The sequence below is a fragment of the Rutidosis leptorrhynchoides genome, chromosome 7 (assembly GCF_046630445.1).
Source record: "Rutidosis leptorrhynchoides isolate AG116_Rl617_1_P2 chromosome 7, CSIRO_AGI_Rlap_v1, whole genome shotgun sequence".
NCBI lineage: Eukaryota > Viridiplantae > Streptophyta > Magnoliopsida > Asterales > Asteraceae > Rutidosis > Rutidosis leptorrhynchoides.
In genome coordinates this window covers 302,901,847-302,922,975 of record NC_092339.1, presented here as the reverse complement: position 1 = coordinate 302,922,975, position 21,129 = coordinate 302,901,847, and the positions used below count along the sequence as shown (strand labels likewise).

At 35.6% G+C, this 21,129-nt stretch overlaps 1 protein-coding gene across 1 annotated transcript; it reads left to right on the top strand.

Moving 5' to 3' along the window:
• Window positions 1–5,034: 5,034 nt before the first annotated feature.
• On the top strand, window positions 5,035–5,478 carry LOC139860121 (uncharacterized). The gene has a single exon (XM_071848897.1). It carries the CDS (start codon window positions 5,035–5,037, stop codon window positions 5,476–5,478), a length of 444 nt encoding a protein of 147 aa, XP_071704998.1.
• The last annotated feature ends 15,651 nt before the right edge of the window (window positions 5,479–21,129 follow it).

Genomic DNA, 21,129 nt, shown 5'->3' with positions numbered 1-21,129 from the left:
TCCTGTTAAACTTTCACAACATGCGCGCCCGCAAAAGGGCGCATGTTGAATGTCTTGATATCAAAGAAGGTACAATAGAATCCCTTGGGCAGTTCATAGATCTATACACCAAGGAAGTCGCTAAAATGGCTGGACTCTCCGAAAGCCAAAAAGTGTCCGGTTTATACACGGGTTGTGTAGAGAGCGACATCTTGACATGTGGCAGCGCTTATGCAGGAAGGTTCCCGATACTTTCACCGAGGCAATCAAGGAAGCGCATGAGCATATGCATGCGAGGGAAGATACCACTAGGAATAGTAGAAAAATCCCGATGGCAAAAGTAACAAAGACGACGATTCTCATCGTAGTCAAGCAGGAGGATCAAAGCGCAAGGGTAACAATTATAACCAGGGTTCTGCATCATCAAAATACAATAAGTTTCAGAAGTCAAGCAATTCTGATCAAGGGAAGGGCCACTTCCCATGTCAAAACTTTGCAATTATGCGCGAATTGACTAAAACACCAAAGGAAATCCTAGCTACCAAGCCAATCTATCTGATGTTCTCTGCTCTTGCAAAAATGTTAGAATATGCTAGGAGAAACAAATCCAAGTATTATGAGTTTCACGGCGACTATGGACACGAGATTGATCGTTGCAAGTCTTTCATGGAAAAAGTGATCGAATGTTTGAGGAGGGGTGAGCTTAATCTCCCGAAACCCTTAAAAAATTAGGGGACAGCTTCGCAGGGTAATCAATCAGAGAAAACCGCACCCAATCAAAAGAAGGGGGGTGACAAAAATTCTGATAAAACGATAAACATGTTGCATGCTTGGCGCTCTGGTCAAAGGCGCAAGGCCGATCAATTGGAGGAATGGGAGCCGGAAGCTATTATCTTCCCTCCAATGCAAACAGTTAATTCTTCACATGCGCCCATAATCATTAAAGGTCGCATCACTGACTGTGGATACAATGTGCGACGTTTAAATGTCGACACGGGCAGCAACGTCGACGTAATGTATAAACACTGCTTCAGACAGCTACCAGCGACAATTAAGTCTAAGATGCGGGCATCCATAAATGTTCTATCAGGATTCTCCGGTGAATCTGCATGGCCATTAGGGTGCATCGAGCTTGAATTAGAGCTGGTCGATGATAATGATTCAACCCGCACACGGGCCGTCCCTGTTGAATTCTGTGTGGTGCGTTCTTATTCATGTTACAATGCACTCCTCAAGCGAGTGACTTTGCAGAAGTTTGGTGATATGGCCAAAATGGACGGTTTTATTTGTACGGTGTCGTTAGGTCGCAACACGTCAGAATTAGCTATCAAAAGAGTAATAATGGTTTTATCATTTATATTTAGCTGGGGTTACCTAGCTATAACTCATCTACTTTACTTCCTTTTAACGAGTAAGTGGTAAATGTATCTCAGGTTCGTATTTTTGTATGTTTGCTCAGTAATGTGGGACAAAAGTGCCTATATAGTTAACCCTAGTTGATAAATGGTGATAGATCAAGATTAACTACTAATATTATAATATAACTATAAAGATTAGGTTGGATAGGTATGAAGAATAAAGTTCTGATAGGGAGCTATCACAAGAGTTCAACTTCCTAGAATAAACACTAAACCTCAATCAACTGGGCTATGAACCTAACTAATTTGTCACTAAGAGTTTAGGTTTTGAAGATTTTGGCTAAGACGGATATCCCTACTCCCAATGTTAACCTTAGTAAGTTTAAACGACCTTATGGATAGAATCCTAGGTACATGAATAAAGTGGTATTATCCCTAAGGAAAGTCTCAGCTTTCCTTAATCCTAGTTAGTCTAACTAAAGCAGTATTCCACCACTTAATAGTAAGCTATGCCTTAACATTAACAGATGTGCAATTTTAGATATTCTAAGGTACTGCTAATTAATTAGAGTTCTCTCCTTTGCGATCACTTATTCAACCCCAGATCATCTTACAACATCTCAAGAACGTTGCTTCTGATGCTAATCATGCTTTTGAGCAAGCCAGTGTTCACTGAACTCTATATTGCCTACTCTAATCAAAACCTAAGTGGACAGCTCTTCTCTGACGTATAAATGGTTACTCGTACGTAGGTATTATATCCCTATTGTGATGTTAAGCACACTTAACTACTTACCCGTATCCTAGGGTTACTCAGGTCCTAATACTAGGTTATAGCTACGTGAATAAGCGGGAAGGGTGATTCGTAAATTAAACTTCTAAACCGTCATGTTTCAGCATAACAGTAGTATAAGTTTCAGATAAAGTATTCAACATATAATAAACATTTGTAACGGATAGATAAGCATGCAAGCTGAATGCAACTTAAGATAACTTTATTAAATTTAGGAAAGCGTTCACCGTTTACAGACGAGATCCGGACCATTACAAGTGCTGACATCCTCTAGACTGCTCCTATTACAATCTTCGGCGTTCGCCTCCGGGTACTTAATTTCCCGCTCGGAGGTGAAAAGGCCTTGAAAGCTCTAGTGAGAGAAAGTGTACCGTAGTAAAAGAGTGAAGAGAGGTGTGTTGAAAATGGATGCCAAAAAGTGTTTAAATAGACTTGGAATTTTCCTGCAAACGGCTGGCAGGCCGTTTGGCAGGCCGTTTGCAAGGGCCATTTGCCAGACCAGCCCATTTGCAGGGTCCGTTTAACTTGGGTGTGTGGCAGGACGTTTACAAGCCAGTAAAGCCATTTGGTCGGCCGTTTGGCTTGCCTGGTCAGCTGATTTTACCGGGTCGTAACTTGATTTCTTGTCTTTCACCGTTTTCGCTCTAGAATCTTCGTTTTAGCTCCTATTCTCTTGATTCTTTTGCATCGTCTTTGTAATTACTTTACCTACAAATTTAACCAAAAAAGCGACTATTTTGCCAAAAATTTTTGATCTTTTATACTTTTGGGACTTAATACCGGGGGTAAAAACGTGACTTTTTAGCCGATATCATTTAGCGCGGTACCCTCTACCGTTCATGGCATGATCAAGTTTCCTACTAAGCAAGGTATTGCTACTATTCGGAGGGATTTCGGAAGAGCGCTATGTGCTTCGGTAACACCGCCTAAACCATTGCCTACAGTTGAAGAACAGGTACAAAGTAGTTCTATCCTAGTCAATCCGAAGTATCCTGACAAACGAATTCAAATTGGGGGCAACCTTTCAGATGAAATCAAAGTCCAGTTGCGCGACATACTGGTAGCCAACATGGACATCTTCGCGTGGTGTGAGGATGATATGACTGGGGTACCACAAAATATCGCTGAGCACATGCTGCACGCGAATCCAAACTTGACTCTGGTACAAAAGAAGCGCCCAATGGTGCCAGAAAGAAGTGAATAGTGGAGGTTGGAGGTGGAAAATCTGGTTCATGTGAACATTCTTAGAGAGGTGTGGTATCAGACTTGGGTCGCGAATCCTGTTTTGGTTAAAAATGGAGATGGCTCATGGCGCATGTGCGTCGATTTTAAAGACATCAATAAGGCATGTCCTAAGGATAATTATCCTTTTCCTGAGATTGACTGGAAAGTTGAATCCCTTTCCAGTTTCAGGTTCAAATGCTTTTTGGACGCGTATAAGGGGTATCACCAGATTCAGATGGCAGTAGCGAATGAAGACAAGACTGCATTCCACACCGATCAGGTTATGTTACACAAAAATTGGGTTGAAGAATGCAGGGGCAACATACCAGAGAGTAGTGGATTTGGCGTTTATGGATCTAATTGGAAGAAATCTTGAGGCTTACGTAGATGACTTAGTCATCAAAAGCAACACATAAGTACAATTATTGGCTGATATCCAGGAAACGTTCAACTCTTTGCGAAAAGTCAACATGAAGCTTAATCCTACAAAGTGCAGTTTTGGGGAGGAAGAAGACAAGTTCTTGGGACATATGGTGATGCCACGAGGAATCGAGGCTAATCTCAAGAAGATCGAAGCCGTAGAGTGCATGAGCTCCCCAAAATTAAGGAAAGAAGGGCAACGTTTGATAGGCAAGTTGGCTACGCTAACTAGATTCCTGTAAAAAGCCGCAGAGCGGTCATTACCTTTTTTACAGGCCCTTAAGAATTCATTGAAAAACTTAGACTTCAGGTGGACTGAAGAGGCCAAGAAAGCTTTTGTTGAGCTGAAGTCGCTCCTAAGGGAGCTGCCTACTTTGACTACGCCAATAGCGGGCGAGACATTGATGATGTATCTTGCGACTTCAAAAGAAGCGATCAATTCAGTTCTTGTCGCAGATAGGGGGCAGGTATGTCTCATATTGAGACTTGAAATAGATATTGAATGTAATGCTTACTATGTGTTTCCCACTATTTTGGTGCAGGTGCAAATGCCTGTGTATTTTTTCAGCAAAGCACTTAGCGGCATTGAAGTTTACTACCCACCTATTGAAAAGCTCGTATACGTGCTAGTACATACAGCTTATCGGCTTCGCAGGTACTTCCAGGCGCATTCAATAGTGGTGTTAACTGATTAACCGATAAGACATATATAAGTCGCAGCACACGCATCCCAATATATTTTTTACACAATCTTATAAGACGCCAAATACGCGCTCGAATTAATTGTGATACGCTAATAACATGTGATGAAAGGTATTGTACAAGCCTGAGGTTTCAGGTAGATTGACCAAATAGGCTATTGAATTAGGAGATCACGAAATCAATTACTCCCCGCGCACGATGATAAAAGGCCAGATACTTGCATATTATTTAGTTGAAACAACGGGAGAAGTAGAAGCACTCGCAGAAAGCACTATAATCGACTGTGATGAGAATCAGGTCTGGGAGCTATATACAGATGGAGCTTGTGGGCTCGAAGGCGCTGGCGCTGGACTGGACCTCACAAGTCCCGATGGAGAGGATCATACTTATGCACTCCGATTCACGTTTGCTGTGACAAATAATGAGTCTGAATACGAAGCGTTACTGTTTAGGATGCGCATAGCATAACAACTCGGAATAAAGCACTTGTACGCGTATGTTGACTCAAAGTTGGTCACTAACCAGGTCAATAGATCGCTTGGAGCGCATGAAGTCTCTATGCAACAGTACATGGAACTGGTCCATGAATTAACAAATGAGTTTGATGTTTTTACATTGACGCTAGTACGTAGGGGACAAAATAAGAAGGCCGATGTGCTGAAAAAATTGGCTGCTTTGGCTTTCGATCATCTGCGCAAAAACGTAGGGGTTGAAGTGTTAACAAAAAAATCTATTGATGAGAAATCAATTGTTGCGCCCATCGTGGAGGAAAGCCCAAATTGGATGATACCGTTGGTGAAACTCTTAACTGACGGTGAACTCCCCGCAGACGAAAAAGAAGCGCAGAATATTCGCATGAAAGCTCCCATGTACGCGTTAATTGAAGATGTTTTATACAGGAAATCCTATTTAGACCCAAGCCTGTTATGCATTGGACCTAATCAAGCTAAAGTGGTGCTTCAAGAAGTTCATGAAGGCTCTTGTGCTTTACACTCTGGCTAAAGAACGATTGCCAAAAAGGTGATGCGTATAGGGTATTATTGGCCCTCTATTCACAGCGATGCAGCAGAAATAGTAAGGACATGCCAGTCATGTTAACAGCATGCGCCAATAATTCGAGCGCCGCGGCACCCAATGATACCAATAATGGCAGCATGGCCATTCAGTAAGTGGGCCATCAACATTGTCGGCCCTATTACTGCGTATTCAGGTACGCTTGAAATAAAACGCTTATGTAATACTTTGTAATATACGTGCTTTTACAGTATTCACATCATCATTGCTTGCTCAGGAGGAATAAAATTCTTGGTGGTAGCAATTGATTATTTCACCAAGTGGGTGGAGGCAAAAGCATTGGCAACAGTTCCCGGCTGGCGCATCCGTAACTTCTTTTGGGATGATATTGTGTGCAGGTTTGGTATCCCCAATGAAATTGTTAGCGACAATGGTACTCAGTTTGAAGGTGAGCCTTTTAAGAGCTGGTGTCAGGAGCTAAATATCAAGCATTCTTTCACTTCGGTCACGCACCAACTGGCCAACGGCCAATGTGAAGTAACTAACCAAGATATTCTAAAGGGGATAAAGGCACGCCTGGTTTTGTATGGTAATGAGTGGGTCGATGAGCTCCCGACTGTTTTATGGGCACATCGTACCACTCATAAAAACAACATAGGAGAAACACCGTTTAGCTTGGTCTATGGAACTGAAGCAGTAATCCCCGCAAATTAATGGTTCCAACGAAGCGCATACACAGCTTTGACGAGTTAAGTAATGATGAGGGCTTGCATGCTAATATGGATATGCTAGAAGAGCGCAGGGAAATAGCCTCCATATGATAAGCAATTAACAAGAAGAAGATCTCTAAGTACTAAGACAAGCGCGTTAAGCCTATGTCATTCAGGGTTGGAGATTATGTGTGGCGTAACAATGAAGCAAGTCGGGCTGAAAATACTGGAAAGCTGGGGCCAAACTGGGAAGGTCCTTATGAAGTTATTGGAATAAGCGCAACGGGGTCCTATATCCTGGCAAAATTGAATGGAGAACGAATACCCACCACTTGGCATGCAACCAATTTGAAAAGATGTTACATATAATTGCCAGGCTGCATCACTAGAGATTGATCATCCCAACTTTTAAACATTTGCATTTTTTAGTTCCTTTAAAATGTTATTTTGTTTACTTTTAAGACAATTCATATTTCTTTCATGGTTGCAATAAATTGTCATTTAGATATGACTTGAGAATTTAATTAATTTTGCAATGAATAAATTTAATTTTTTGAATGGAAGTGTTGGTTACACTTCAACGCACAATATGACAGCTATTACGTCCATCCTGCCACCTTAAGGGATGATCTCTAGCTCCCGCAATGCAGAAGCCTGTTTGGTTACAAGGCTAGATCTTAGGGTGGGTAACAGGCATTGGTTTGCCTAGACTAACATACTCTCGCAGACTAGAAGACTGTAAGTCATGACTACAAATGACAAGCATTGGGGTTGCTTGACCACTAACCTAAGTGTTGGTTCACTTGGAAGACTATGAATAATTTACTTAATAATGCAATGAAAAGCGTCGGCTATGTGCACAATAGTTTGGCGTTGGTTAGTGTTATTAAATTTGGAGTTTAAACGAGTATACATTGGTTTGTATGCAAATAAAAATGTAAGTTTTTAGAACTTAATACGCCTAATGACGTGAACAATACAATTAAAAGATATTGGATTACTTTACTTATTACCATTATGAAAGAAATAATGCATAGTATTGGTTACATAGCAAACTACATTCGATCAGGCGGATTGCCCCGTGGAAACAGAAAATAGCAAACTAAACTAAGTTTGGGGGGCACACCCATAATGTTAAAAGCGCCTCACGAAGCACGCTAATAACAGGTGCACCCTCCAAGGGCATTGAGCTCATGGGGATAAAAGTAATGTAATCTTATGGCGCACGCAAGACCCCCATGCTCCTAGCAAAAAACATTGCAAGGCGCCATGCAAAGCAAGCCTCGCAACCTCCCACGGAGAGCATTGGCTCGCCAACCTAAAACTTCATCGATAAAAGATCCTGCACATAAACAGCTGGATCAAGGGCAACATCTGCAAGAGTTTGGATTGAAATGTTTTCTAGCGCCTTGTTGGATTCAAGTAGCTTCTCATAAGCATCCTTTTCAAGTTGATCTGTGATGATTTGGGGAATGAGCACTGGTATTTCAATGTTCTTTGAGATTAGATCCCAGAAGCGCACCCGCTCTAATGCGTTGGTCGCCTTAAGAGCTTGTGAGTAAAGCTCTGTAATAATGGAGGCGCTCAATGCATGAGTTGCAATGGTTGGAAGTGCCGCACGTCGATCTGCATAAGTCCGTCAAATGACGTCACGGCTCACAGACACTTCAGTAACCAAGGTGGTAAGATCGTTTCTCTCAAAGGTTAGCAAATCAACATTGGAGTTAGCAACAATAAGCTCCTCCCTTAATACCATGTTTTCCTCTTCATAGTCAACCTTCGATGATAGAAGATCAACTTTATCCTTTTTCAAAAATTCAATGGTGGCCTCAGCTGTTTTCAGCGCGTCATTGGCCACTTTAAGCTGTGTTTCGAGAACCTGCACCCTCTTCTGCAGTTATCCGGACATGTGAATATCTTCACGATGAGTGCGCTCGGTGCTCAACCTATCGCAGTCCCTTGCCCACGTTAAAAACGATAGCTGTGTATCGAAGTTAAGCTTTTGATCCGGTGTCATCTTCTCTAGCTCTTGCCTTATGATGGCAGGAGCACATCCCTGCATATACATATTTTGTTTAAGTGTGGCATGCTTGGACACATTTAAAATAGCAGCCAAGTTGTCCACTTGAATGGACACGTATCGATTGTCATTTAAAATCGGTGCTCGGACAAAAGGGGTGGCGGTTGCTCGACCGGCAGCAGGAGTAAAAGAAGAAGGAGCAATCATGGCAAAAGGAACTGGGGTGATCAGTTGAACATTAGTGGCTGAGGGCACAGGGGGTGCAGGGGTAGCAGATGAAATAGCAGCAGAGATGGTAGGTTCCACATGTTCGACAATATGCACAACTGGCATGAAAATTCCACAATCAGGCATGAGCAATGTAAGATATGAACTTCAGAAAAATAATTTAAGCTATACTTTACCTTCAGAAGAATTTGCATTGTTACTCTTCTTGACTAGAGGGTTAAGGCACACAGAGGAGCAGCGCTTCAATGTAGCTTCATCTCCCTCGCTCGTTGTTGCATCAGCATCCTTCATGATAGCATCTTTGTCAACAGCTTCTTTATTGATGGTATTGACTTTAAAGTCATCATCCAAAAGAATGTCACCAGCATTCATCACTGCGAAAAAGCGCACAAAGGTTAGTATACACTAAAGTAAATCACCAATTAATTGATTTAGGCAAAAACAGAATATACCCTTTCCCCTAAGCATGATGACCGACTGGGTACCAAAAAACGTCCAGTAGGATGACACTTTGGTAAGAAATAGGACTTCATTTGGATAGATGCAAATTTTCAACTTTCTGTCGGAGCACAGGTCGAACAGTTCCTGCTCAGCCTGGTTCATAGGTGGGGGTCTATTCAAAGTGTTGTTTGAACCAAAGTGCGATTGCAGGATGTTAGCAAATTTAGGAGGAACAAATTTGTTATCAACAAAATAAAAAGAGTCTTTCCAGGAACTCTGTAAGCCTTTTTTTGACCGGCAGCAAAGCCAACTCGATTGGAAAAGCTCTACCAGTCATGCTCGCTTACTTGGTAGCGGAAGATATTTTGAAAAACCACCAATGAGGGCTCTCGATTGTTAGCCCAACACCACATCTCAAACAAGGATAATCGGGTAGCACTGTTCGGAAGCAATTGACCTAATCCTATGTTGTAAGCGGATAAAACTATGATGAAAAAGGTGGTTGGAGGAATTTAGATGTTCCCTACCTCAAGGGTTTGATCGTACACAGTAACCATGCCGGAGGTTGGTTTTTGGGCTCGCTCGTTTGCCTTTGGAAGGGTGGGATTAAAGTTGGTGATGGGTGGATACCATTCGACAATGCATTTCATTGACTCTTGGTCAAGGGTTGATGATATCGAATGAACATGAAAAATGGTTGTACTGGTAAACGAAGTCGACATGATAAAAGATTTAAGCGAAGAGTAACTGGCCTGAGTAATTGTGTGATTACCGAAAATTGATCGGAGATTTTTGAGAGCGAAGATGGAAACAAAGTTGAAATTGAATTTTTACCATAAATGGTAAAAGAATGAATCCTATTTATAGTCGGAAACAGTTAGGGCTCCAAAATGCATAATTTGTTAAGAACCGTACACGTGTCATGATCTGAATAGATGACAAGTTAAATGAACGGTTAACGATAAGAATGTTGGATGGTTTGGTTACGGTGTGGTGCAGGTTAGCATTGGCTGGTGGTTACGCAAGCCTTGATTCGACAGTTTGTCATGATTATCTGCACAATAGCCCTTTCCAAGACTGCATTAACAGATGTTTGATTGACAACATCTGTCAGTAATTAATGCCACATAATGATAAAATCTTGGCCAAACGATTTGGTTACTTGCAGATTATTATTTTAATGCAAAGAATAAACATGCGCTATTTTGTTTTAAGTACTCCTAAGTGGTAGTTTAACATGATGCGCCATGGTGATCGCACATCATATTAAAATGGGGGGACTTAATGATATGCGTACCTACTCGCACGGCGCTCGTGCATATATCTTGCAGTGCGCAAGTCCTGAATATTGCCAGAACATCTGATTAGGAGGTGCGCACGCGGGTATTGCTTAGCGCACACGAAAGTAATCGGATATAATTTTTTCCATAATTAAACGTGATCCTTTTCCAACTATAAACCCGTTATTTATGGTTGTTATCTGGTAGGATCTAGAACCTAATTATGAGGTAATCTAAGGTTAGGGTTTCATAATAAATACAATCCTAACCTCCTTCACTCGACACAGCGTTTTATGTATTACTCGAATTTAAGATTGCATCCAGAAAACACTCTTACAGTAAAAGGTATGATCTATGAACATAAACCCTATGCAACCACCTCTAGTGGCCATTGTTGCGGCAACTGCCATCAATGGTGGACGTTGAGACGACCCGTCCTAATCCATAAGGACGAATACAATAACATATGATTTCATTGCGAGGTATTAGACCTCTATATGATACATTTACAAACATTGCATTAATTTTAAAAGACAAACTTTCATTACATCGAAAGTTGATAGGCATGCATACCATTTCATAAAATCCAACTATGAATGACCTAATTTTTCATTTGCTTAATCATAATCTTTAATGAACATAACGACTTGAATGCAACGTCTTTTGAAATATGCCATGAATGACTCCAATTAATATCTCTAAAATGAGCAAATGCACAGCGAAAGATTTCTTTCAAACCTGAGAATAAACATGCTTTAAAGTGTCAACTAAAAGGTTGGTGAGTTCATTAGTTTATCATAATCGATCATTTCCATAATTTTAATAGACCACAAGATTTTCATTTACATTTCTTATAAATATACTTCTCATATCAGGCATTTCGCAAACTGCATAGAGATAAAAATCATTCATATGGATTGAACACCTGCTAATCGACCTTAACAAGATGCATATAGAATATCCCCATCATTCCGGGACATTCTTCAGACATGATAAATTTCGAAGTACTAAAGCATCCACAACATGGATGGGGCTTGTTAGGCCCGATAGATCTATCTTTAGGATTCACGTCAATTAGGGTGTCTGTTCCCTAATTCTTAGATTACCAGATTAAAAAGGGGCATATTCAATTTCGATCATTCAACCATATAATGTAGTTTCAATTACTTGTGTCTATTTCATAAAACAGTTATAAAAACAGCGCATGTATTCTCAGTCCCAAAAATATATATTGCAAAAACATTTAAAAAGGGAGTAATGAAACTCACAAAACTGTATTTCGTAGCAATAATGCATATGACGGCACTGAACAAATGCAAGGTTGGCCTCGGATTCACGAACCTATATTAAATATATATATTTATATGTTGGTCAATATATGTCTAACAGTTTAGGCTGAGTCGTAGAGTATCACAATCCTAATGCTCGAGATTGATATGCAAAAGTCAACAAAAGTCAATTTGACTCAAGATGACTTTCAAAAACTATACATGTTTATTATATAACTTAATTATAGTCGTTTATATATATATATATATATATATATATATATATATATATATATATATATATATATATATATATATATATATATATATATATATATATATATATATATATATATATATATATTTATATATATATATATATCAGATTTTATTATAGTAAATAATACAAACCATTTATTAATAAATAAAAATTTATATTAAAGTTTATATATGATAAAAAAATATACTTTTATATATCTCAAGTAATAACATTTATTAAGTTCACTTAATATCATAAAAATATAGTGGTATGTATTATTAATTTAATTATATTACTTGTGCTAAAAATATCTTTGTATCACATATTCATTTGATAAAATAATATTGATAATAATAATAATAAATAAAAGTTGTATTACTTTGAGATAATAATAATAATATTAATATTAATTATAATAATAACAATATTTATATTTACTAATGATAATAATAATTTTTATAGTTAATAATAATCTTTTATAATAATACTAATGTCATAATAATAATGTTACTAATAATGATAAAAATATTATAATCATGTTAATGATAATAACAATGTTAATAATATTGTTGTTATTAATAATACTAATAAAAATGAAAATGATAATTTAAATGAAAATATAAGTTTTAAAATTTATAATGATATTTTCTAACAACCATGATACTTATAATAATAACGATACTTTTTAATATTAATTGTAGTAATAATAATATTTTATATAAAAAATAAAAATTCTAGCCAAAATGATAATTTTTAATAATAATAATACTAAAATGATTATAATAATGATATTTTATAATAACAATGATATTTCTATTAAAAATGATAATTTTAATAAAAATGATGGTTTTAACATTAATGATACTTTTAATAATAATAATGACGATAAAAATAATAAAATGATAGTTTTGATGAAAAAAATATTAATTATTTTAATAATAATAATAAAAATAATAATAATAATAATATTATTATTATTAATATTGATTATTAGATAATAATAATAATAATAATAACGATAATAACGACTATAACGATAACGATAACGATAACGATAATGATAACAATAATAATAATTATTAGATAATAATAATAATAATGAAGATAGTAATAATAATAATAATCATTTTTAATATTAATACTAAAATTCAGTTGACCATATCTTTTAATCCGTTCATCGAAATCACACGAGTTCTAAATGAAAAGTTCTTAATTTTTCACCAGCTTTCTAACGACATGCATATCATATACCTTATCTCAATCGCATATGTATCAAATTCGTGGTTTATCATAAACTATTTAATGACGAAACTAAACATACAAGAATGCATAATCATATATACTCGAGCACTAATCAGGGATACACTATTAATATATAAAAGTTAAGATATGAGTGCTCACGTATCAATATTGTGATTCAATATTGTAGGAAAGTACGTAGACGCAACAGAGACGATAAACACTAGTTTGACCTCACGAGCTATACCCCCGAACAATACCCATAACGTCCACAGCTATAACCCATAATTTCCTTAGCTCTATCCCGTTCGAAAAACAAGTTTGAAATAACTTGCCCATAACCTCGTCGTAGTATTTTATGTAATAATAATAATATTAATAATAATAATAATAATAAGATTAATAATAATATTAATCTTAATAATAATAATATAAATATAAATAATAATAATAACAGAGAGAGTAATATGTAATTGAATGTGTGTGTGTGCCTCTGATCTGAATTCGTTCGAGCCTTTATACAACATTTCCTTACCAAACACCTCATGCGATCGCATGAGGTTATAGGGGAGAACTCATGCGATCGCATGAGCTCAATTCCCAGCTCATACTTGCTTAATTTCTTGTGTCGTCGGTTTTTATTTTATTATATATATATATATATACATACTAAATCTTTATAATTAAATATATATTATATTATATTCTCGAGCATAGTTAACTTGTAACATTAGTTCTAATGACTTGTACGTTGTCACTCGACTAATGTCCCAGTTCCGATTTTTCAATCGTCCTTTCGTACGCTTAGAAAACTAGCACTCTTCGTTACGCGACACGTACCTTTATAAATAATTAAGCTCAAAACATCGATAAACTATATCATTCAAGATATAACTTGTATGTTTGAGTGTGATGGTCATTTGCTTTAATAAATCATTGTCTGGTTAATAAAATATATATGATTAATTTAAATCAAAAAGTTTCGTATTTAGTTAATATTATATTTTATTACATATATATATTTTAAAATATAATTTGTACATAATATAATATTTAGTTTTCGAAAACTTAATTATATTCAAAGTTCATTTTAGAATCGTTTAGATAATAGAAAAAAATATCATGTCGTATCACGTTTACGTTTTTGCAACACTATATATATATATATATATATATATATATATATATATATGTATATATATATATATATATATATATATATATATATATATATATATATATATATATTTGTAATTTATAATATAAAGCTTTAATTAAGTTCTTCAAAATTCATTTAACAGAGTATCTTATAAAATGTTTTGATAATAAAGTTCTTTCTAAGCTGAAAATGTTTTAGTATAAAATCAAGTAAATTTGATAACATTTGTTTTCCAAAACTAATATATATTTAGGACTCATTTTATTAAAAGATTTAAATGGAAATCGTTATATTATAAACATTTTAGAAAAAAAAAATTATTTATACTCATAATAGGTTTCAAGCTTTTAAATTACAATTATGTTGGTAAAGCGTGGGATAAGTCCAAAGGTTAAATAAACGTATGAAATTATCTTAATATAAAATTTTGATTAACTTAACTTGTCAGTATTCAACATCTAAATTACTTACACTCCACTTTCTTACTTTCACAATAGTTAGAATGAAAGCTAAACTAGTTATCTTATCAAAGTCATGAGGAATTTATTGTAAAGCATGTATTGGAAATCAAACAGGAATCTCCACTAATATTTGACTAACCCTCGTTAATTGATACATTTGTTCTTACTTGTAAATCACCTTACCATTTTCCGAATATTGATAAAATGGAAAGATTTCTCAAATCAATGTGGACCTCTCAACAGAGACTCGTAATCATAATTCAATGTATTTAATTCAATTATTTGATATCATATAGTAATTTCGTCGATAAATATATTGAACAAATAGTTTCATGTAAAGTAATATACGTTTAATACTTTGTTAATGTTTTCATTTAATATTTATATATATATAACATATATGCACATCTAGTTATATACATATATTGTTCGTGAATCGTCGAGCACGGTCAAAGGGTGATTGATTACACGAATGTAGTTCCAAAATTTTGAGATTCAATATTACAGACTTTGCTTATCGTGTCGAAAACATATAAAGATTAAGTTTAAATTTGGTCAGAAATTTCCGGGTTGTCACAGTACCTACCCGTTAAAGAAATTTCGTCCCGAAATTTGATTGAAATGGTCATGGTTGACAATAACTATGTTTTCATGACTCATACAAGCTGAAAATTAGAGTTTTATCCTCATCGAGTAATATAGATAAAACAATTTAATTTTGTGAAGAGTACGAGTGAAGTTATCACAAAAGAGTGAAATGAGTAAATGTAGGTAAGTTTTAACCGGTGACGTAGTCATGGTTGATTTCCGAGATTCAAGGAATTTAGAGAAAATTTTCGTAATAAGATTTGGTTCTTCGATAATTAAGGAAATTAGGATTCGCTTTGATTAAATGCGATAATCTATTTTGATTGCCCTGTCGGATATTTCACTATAAATCCACCCTCTTCATTTCCTTATTTTCACAGCTCATACCTTTTATTCTATCTCCCTAAATTCATAGTTTAAAGAATTCGTCAATATGCTCCATTCAGTTCCGCTTCTTGATATATTCTTAACTTTCATATCTGTCATTCTTCTTTTTCATCTACCGCCGGAAAAATCTATTTACTTCTACTATACCCTTGGTTTTATAGTGTTTTTAGTTCTCCCGTGTCTTTATATTGCTATATGCATCGATATATATGGTTTATAATTTCTGGGTTGTCATTGGGATTTATATCCCTCTTTATATTTCAAAGTCCCTACTTTTGTCTTCTATAATCATTGTCATCCACAGTTAATGTTTTCTCCTATTTGCTGCGATTTATACCCCCATTTCAATTTCGGAGCTTCATGCTCTGTTTTCTATTCTATCTATTAAGCACTGCATGTAACGGTCCAGAATTTATAGATATGAATTTCAGAATGAACATAGTTAATATTCTAAGAAGGAAATCATAATGGAACGATCTTGATTTGTCAAATTACCAGAATACCTCGGAAAAGACCGAATCATCAAGAAAAATATTTTCTTGATATGTTTAGAGGTTAAATAGAATACAAGAGTCGTGTAACATGGCACATGATAACGTTATGATCTGTGAATCATCACGTTCCATTTAGAAACTCAGCATGACTTACTATAATATAATCACGTTGATCAAGTGTCATTATATTATACTAACTCATGCTTCAGTTCCCAACACTACTTCAAAAACATTCACACTTCAAACTCAAAGGTTTCAGAATTTAGAAACTAAACAGTTTCCTTTATGATGTAATACAGATAATGCGGAGAGATAAACGATTTCAGATAAGAATAGTTATGAAATTATCTTCAGAAATATCGAGGATATTTATAATGAAAGATACGATGATATCTTAGAATATCTAAGATTAAAGGATGATGAAGAATATTGTCCGCAAAGGTTTAGAGTCATGAGCAAGGTATTCGTTAATGATTTCAGCAGACACTGAATCATTTGAATTCTTTAAAGGCATGTTTAGTCTTTGTGATTTGTCCACAGCCTCCTTCATAGTTTGCTCAATCCATTTTCCAGTTCCAAACCTTCTCTTTTTCTGAGCTTTGCCAACACACTATTCTTTATCATCAAACTTTTGACCGTTAAGGTCATTTACAGTTTTTCATCAGTATTTTTCCAAAAATTCGGAGAACTAATTCGCAGTTTAGGGTGTTTTTCAGAAACTTCACATTCTAAGTATGTAAGTCTAGGAGGTAGACGTTATATGTATATATTTAACTGTTGAAGCGAAAACGCTGCGAGATTCAAGATTGATGATTGATGATTTCCGATAGTTGATATAACAATTATGGTTATAGGATACAGATGAGTAGATGATGGGGTTTCAATGAGTATATATAATGATTTTTCGGAGAGACTTACACCAAAGGGTAACGAAGTTGTTGGTACATCTACTGATAATGTCGTGGAATATAAAAGGTTCTCCGAAAACAAAAGGGTGATCGTATATATATCAGGGTTATAATAAGGCTACTCTGGATGAAAAATCGAGGTTGACTTGCTGGAGCTGTGACGGAATTTGCTACTTTGAAAAGGAATCGCAAAATTATTTTTGCTAATAAATGCCAAAGGTTCTGGCGCGAGTACTATAACTTTAGTTTCGAGAGTTTTTCAGGTGCATGACTGTGGGTAACATGTGGTTGGATCATCATCTCGATTGTTCATTGTTTGAAGTGTCTTTAGAAACTTCGAGGGATTTTAACACAGATTGTAATCGTTAATATACATATGATGTTCTAGGATTTTGAATGATACAATATTTTACTGGGTTTCTATGAATAGAAATGATGTTCTAACACAGTTTTGAAGTCAAAGTATATCTTTAAAAGATGTAAGAATTCTAAGAGTGATGTCTTCTGTTAAATCTTGACTTAGATTTTGATTTGTCAAAATCAGATTATGCAATCAAATTTGAATGAGAATGGTTGTTTTGATTTCTATGAAAGAATGTATATTGTTGTGAAAGTAGTGAGTATAGTTGATGATTGCGGAATCAGATTCGAAGAATGTAACATATTAATTGTGAATTTATATATCTCTCGGGTATTACCTACCCGTTAAATTTTTTTCACAAATAACATTTTTGTACAATTGAATTTTATTACAGTCTCTATGAAAATAGATATGTATGTATATTTTCTTCAAATGTAATGTAGATTTAATGAGTTAATATTAAATTAAACTCATCTGGTTTTTGGCTGGAATTAGAAATGAATAATTTCTAAAACTTTAGAAATTTCCTAATTTTCGTGGATTATCACTTCATCGTAAATAAAATTATGAGTAAATGCTTCATCATTCATTTTTATTGGTATTTACTAGGTGAATGATGTTGGTATTCGTAGGATTCTTGTGAATTTCGCAAGGTATGAATGATGTTGTCTAGAAAGTTTCGAATATATCGAAATGTAAAATCAAATATGTAATTGAATAATACACTTAGTTTATTATGAAACGGAATTCATTGAATTTGAAACAGAGATTGTAGTTATTAATGGTTAAGTTGCTAACAAAGGATGTACATTATAGCCTATTAGTCATATGAATATGAATTAACCGAGTAGTATTTACCCTTTAAAATTCACGCGTAATAGCTTAGTACGAAGAGATATATTGTGGTTTAAAAATTAATATATATAAAATATACATATAAATTCTTCAGAGGAAATGAGTTAATACTTCATAACTCGTTGATAAAATATATCTTTTGATGATTGTGGTGTCGATATCGTTGATGGTTGTGGAACGGGTGTAGCTTGTGGTGCTACAGGTTTTACCGGTGTTGGTGATACTAACGGTACTGTTGATGCTGCTGGTAAAACAAGTCTAGTTTGTAATCATGCACTATCCTTGTCAGGGTTTTTTACTCTTCCTTTTATCATTTCGATCCACCCATCTGATTTATGGTTAAGGCTAGAATAGATAATCTCTAAGACTTTGGAGATTACATAATCGCCGCATAATGCTTCTCCAATGAAGTTATGAATCAATACTTCATCGGTTAATGTTGCTGGTACTCCTTGGTATCTACGGTGCGTATGACATTGATGTTCGAGGTACAGATTGTGATGTTGAGGTGTGGGATGCGGATGTTATTATTGGTGGTGGTAATGGTACCGTTGGTGTTGCTGATGGTGATGGTGCTTCGTTGTTGCTGTAAGTCTATCTTCCAAATTGCGTAATGTGCCCTCCAGAAACTCCACTCTTTCTTTAAACCTAGCACGAAGCTCTCTAACTTCTTCCACCAATCCTACTTGATTAGTTGTCGGAAGTAGAGGCTGAATCACCAACATAATTCTATGAATGCGTTCTTCGAGGTAAAATATTCGAGCAAAGAGTGTGAAAATGGTATTACGAATTGGTTGACCGGTGAGCGCGTCAAGTTCTCCAATATCGGGAGGTAAATTTGGTTTGCGGTAGGGTTCTCCCTCTTCATTTCTCCAGTGAGTGAGTATGTCTCGAACCCATCTCCATCTCCTCCAGAAAGAAGTGTAGTCAACCAGTTGGGGCACTTCGGTCACACTACCTTCGGAGTCTTCAGAATCGCCTTCAGAATTATATGAATTCGAATTTGGTACAGGATCCATCTTGCACGATCAGCTAAAGGATTTTCGATATAAAATGATTTCCGGCTATCGGATGGTATTCTAATTATGTAGAATATCTATATATATAGAACAAAAGATTTCATAGATTACGGAGGAATTTACGGAATATGTCAGGCAAAGTTTACGCTAAGATATGAATTAGCAGATACGCTAAGATGTGAATTTTGTATATACACTATTCATGCAATCAATGCAGTAAGATGTGTCTAGACTAAGAATAATACGCAAGTAATTTTGCGACAAGAAATGATAAGCAAAACTTTTTGACATGCAACTAAGGTCGAAGTCCAGACTCACTAATGCATCTTATCAACTATCAGTTAGACACACTAATGCAAGACCTGGTTCACTAAGACCACCGCTCTGATACCACATGACACGACCCGTCCTAATCCATACGGACGAATACAATAACATATGATTTCATTGCGAGGTATTTGACCTTGATGTGTCAAGACGTAACCTTTAAAATGTAGGCAATATGCTTAATAATTAACACATAATACAGGCAACTAAAACCCGAACATGCAGTAACTAGCAAGTAAATTGTCCAGTTCGATCCACAGGGAGAAGTTTGTTTTAAGGATTTTACAACGATTAATTATTCTAGAGGGGGGGTTTGTGTTTGAAGTTGTATTTTCGTTTAACGAAACAGTAAATAAATATAATGAATAACAAGAATGAGAATGCGGTGTTTACTTCTATGCTTGATAAATGACAGGGATTGTTCTTTTATAATTAAAACCGTTATGTGATAGTTACAATAGAGCAGTTTATATCAATTTCACAATTTCTGTAAACTTAAGAACTATGTTTAATCAACAGGATTCTTTCTTGGTTAAATTCACATAAAACCTAGTTTACTAAGATCACTCTAAGTAAACTACACGATTGTAAAACCTAAATATCATTCAATTACCATCCTACACTCACATGTAGATGTCTAAATCACTAGGTGTTGAAGTACAAGTTATAACCAATGATAAACTCACATAAATCAAGTCACAACTCGTATAATTGAACTAGGATATAAAGATGGTTACAGCAATGGATTTCTTAGAAGAACATGGTGATTTAGATTGATTTAACTAACTAGACCCAACCCGGTTAAACTCACGTAAAATCTAAACTACAACAATTACTTGAGGTAATTTCATGACTATGTTGTGTTGGAACTCCTTCAATTACCGGATTAAACACATAACGAAATTACTTAAGCTTATGTATCTTACCGTCTAGATTACTAGTTGTATTGAAGCATAAATTGTTCACCGAGTTAACTCACATTAATAGGTTTGCAATTTATGTAATTGAAGTGATGAACTAAACAATCATAACTATGGTTCTTGTAGTTGGACAAGATGATTTAATCAATCAAACATATATATAACTAGCATAACATCAAAGTATAGAACAATCCCAAGCCATAAATCTTACATTGAAGCAAACACACAAGGCTTTTAGCCTAACATAATCATAATAGAACTAATGGAACACTAAATATAATTTGAATTCATGTTTAAAAGATATAGAACAATAATACCGATTGCGATGAATAACCCTAGCTTAATCTTGATGTTGAAAGAGTGGAGATTGCCGTGTAGCCTTCCTTGAGCCTTGAAAATCGTACTAGAACTGAGGGAGAACGTAATAGTGAAGGTGTCTCAAGTATGTAACCAAAGGCTCCATTAAATAGGCTCAAAAGTTAGGTATTTTGGCCAGAAAGTGACCAGATGCGCCGCATCTCTTTGGGATGCGCCGCATCTCTTTACGTTCAGTAGATTCCAGCTAGATTCTGCACTCAAAACTGTCGGCAGGGGATCAGATGCGCCGCATCTGGCTTGGTTGCGCTGCATCCCTCTCAGATGCGCCGCATCTGGTGCTGTTTTGGTCCAGAAATCCTAATGCTCGGCATCTGAAACTGTCGGGAGTTATTTGGTG

Bases quoted from the DNA above. Each gene is read 5' to 3' on its own strand.
- LOC139860121 (XM_071848897.1), top strand. From the start codon at position 5,035: ATGCAACAGTACATGGAACTGGTCCATGAATTAACAAATGAGTTTGAT.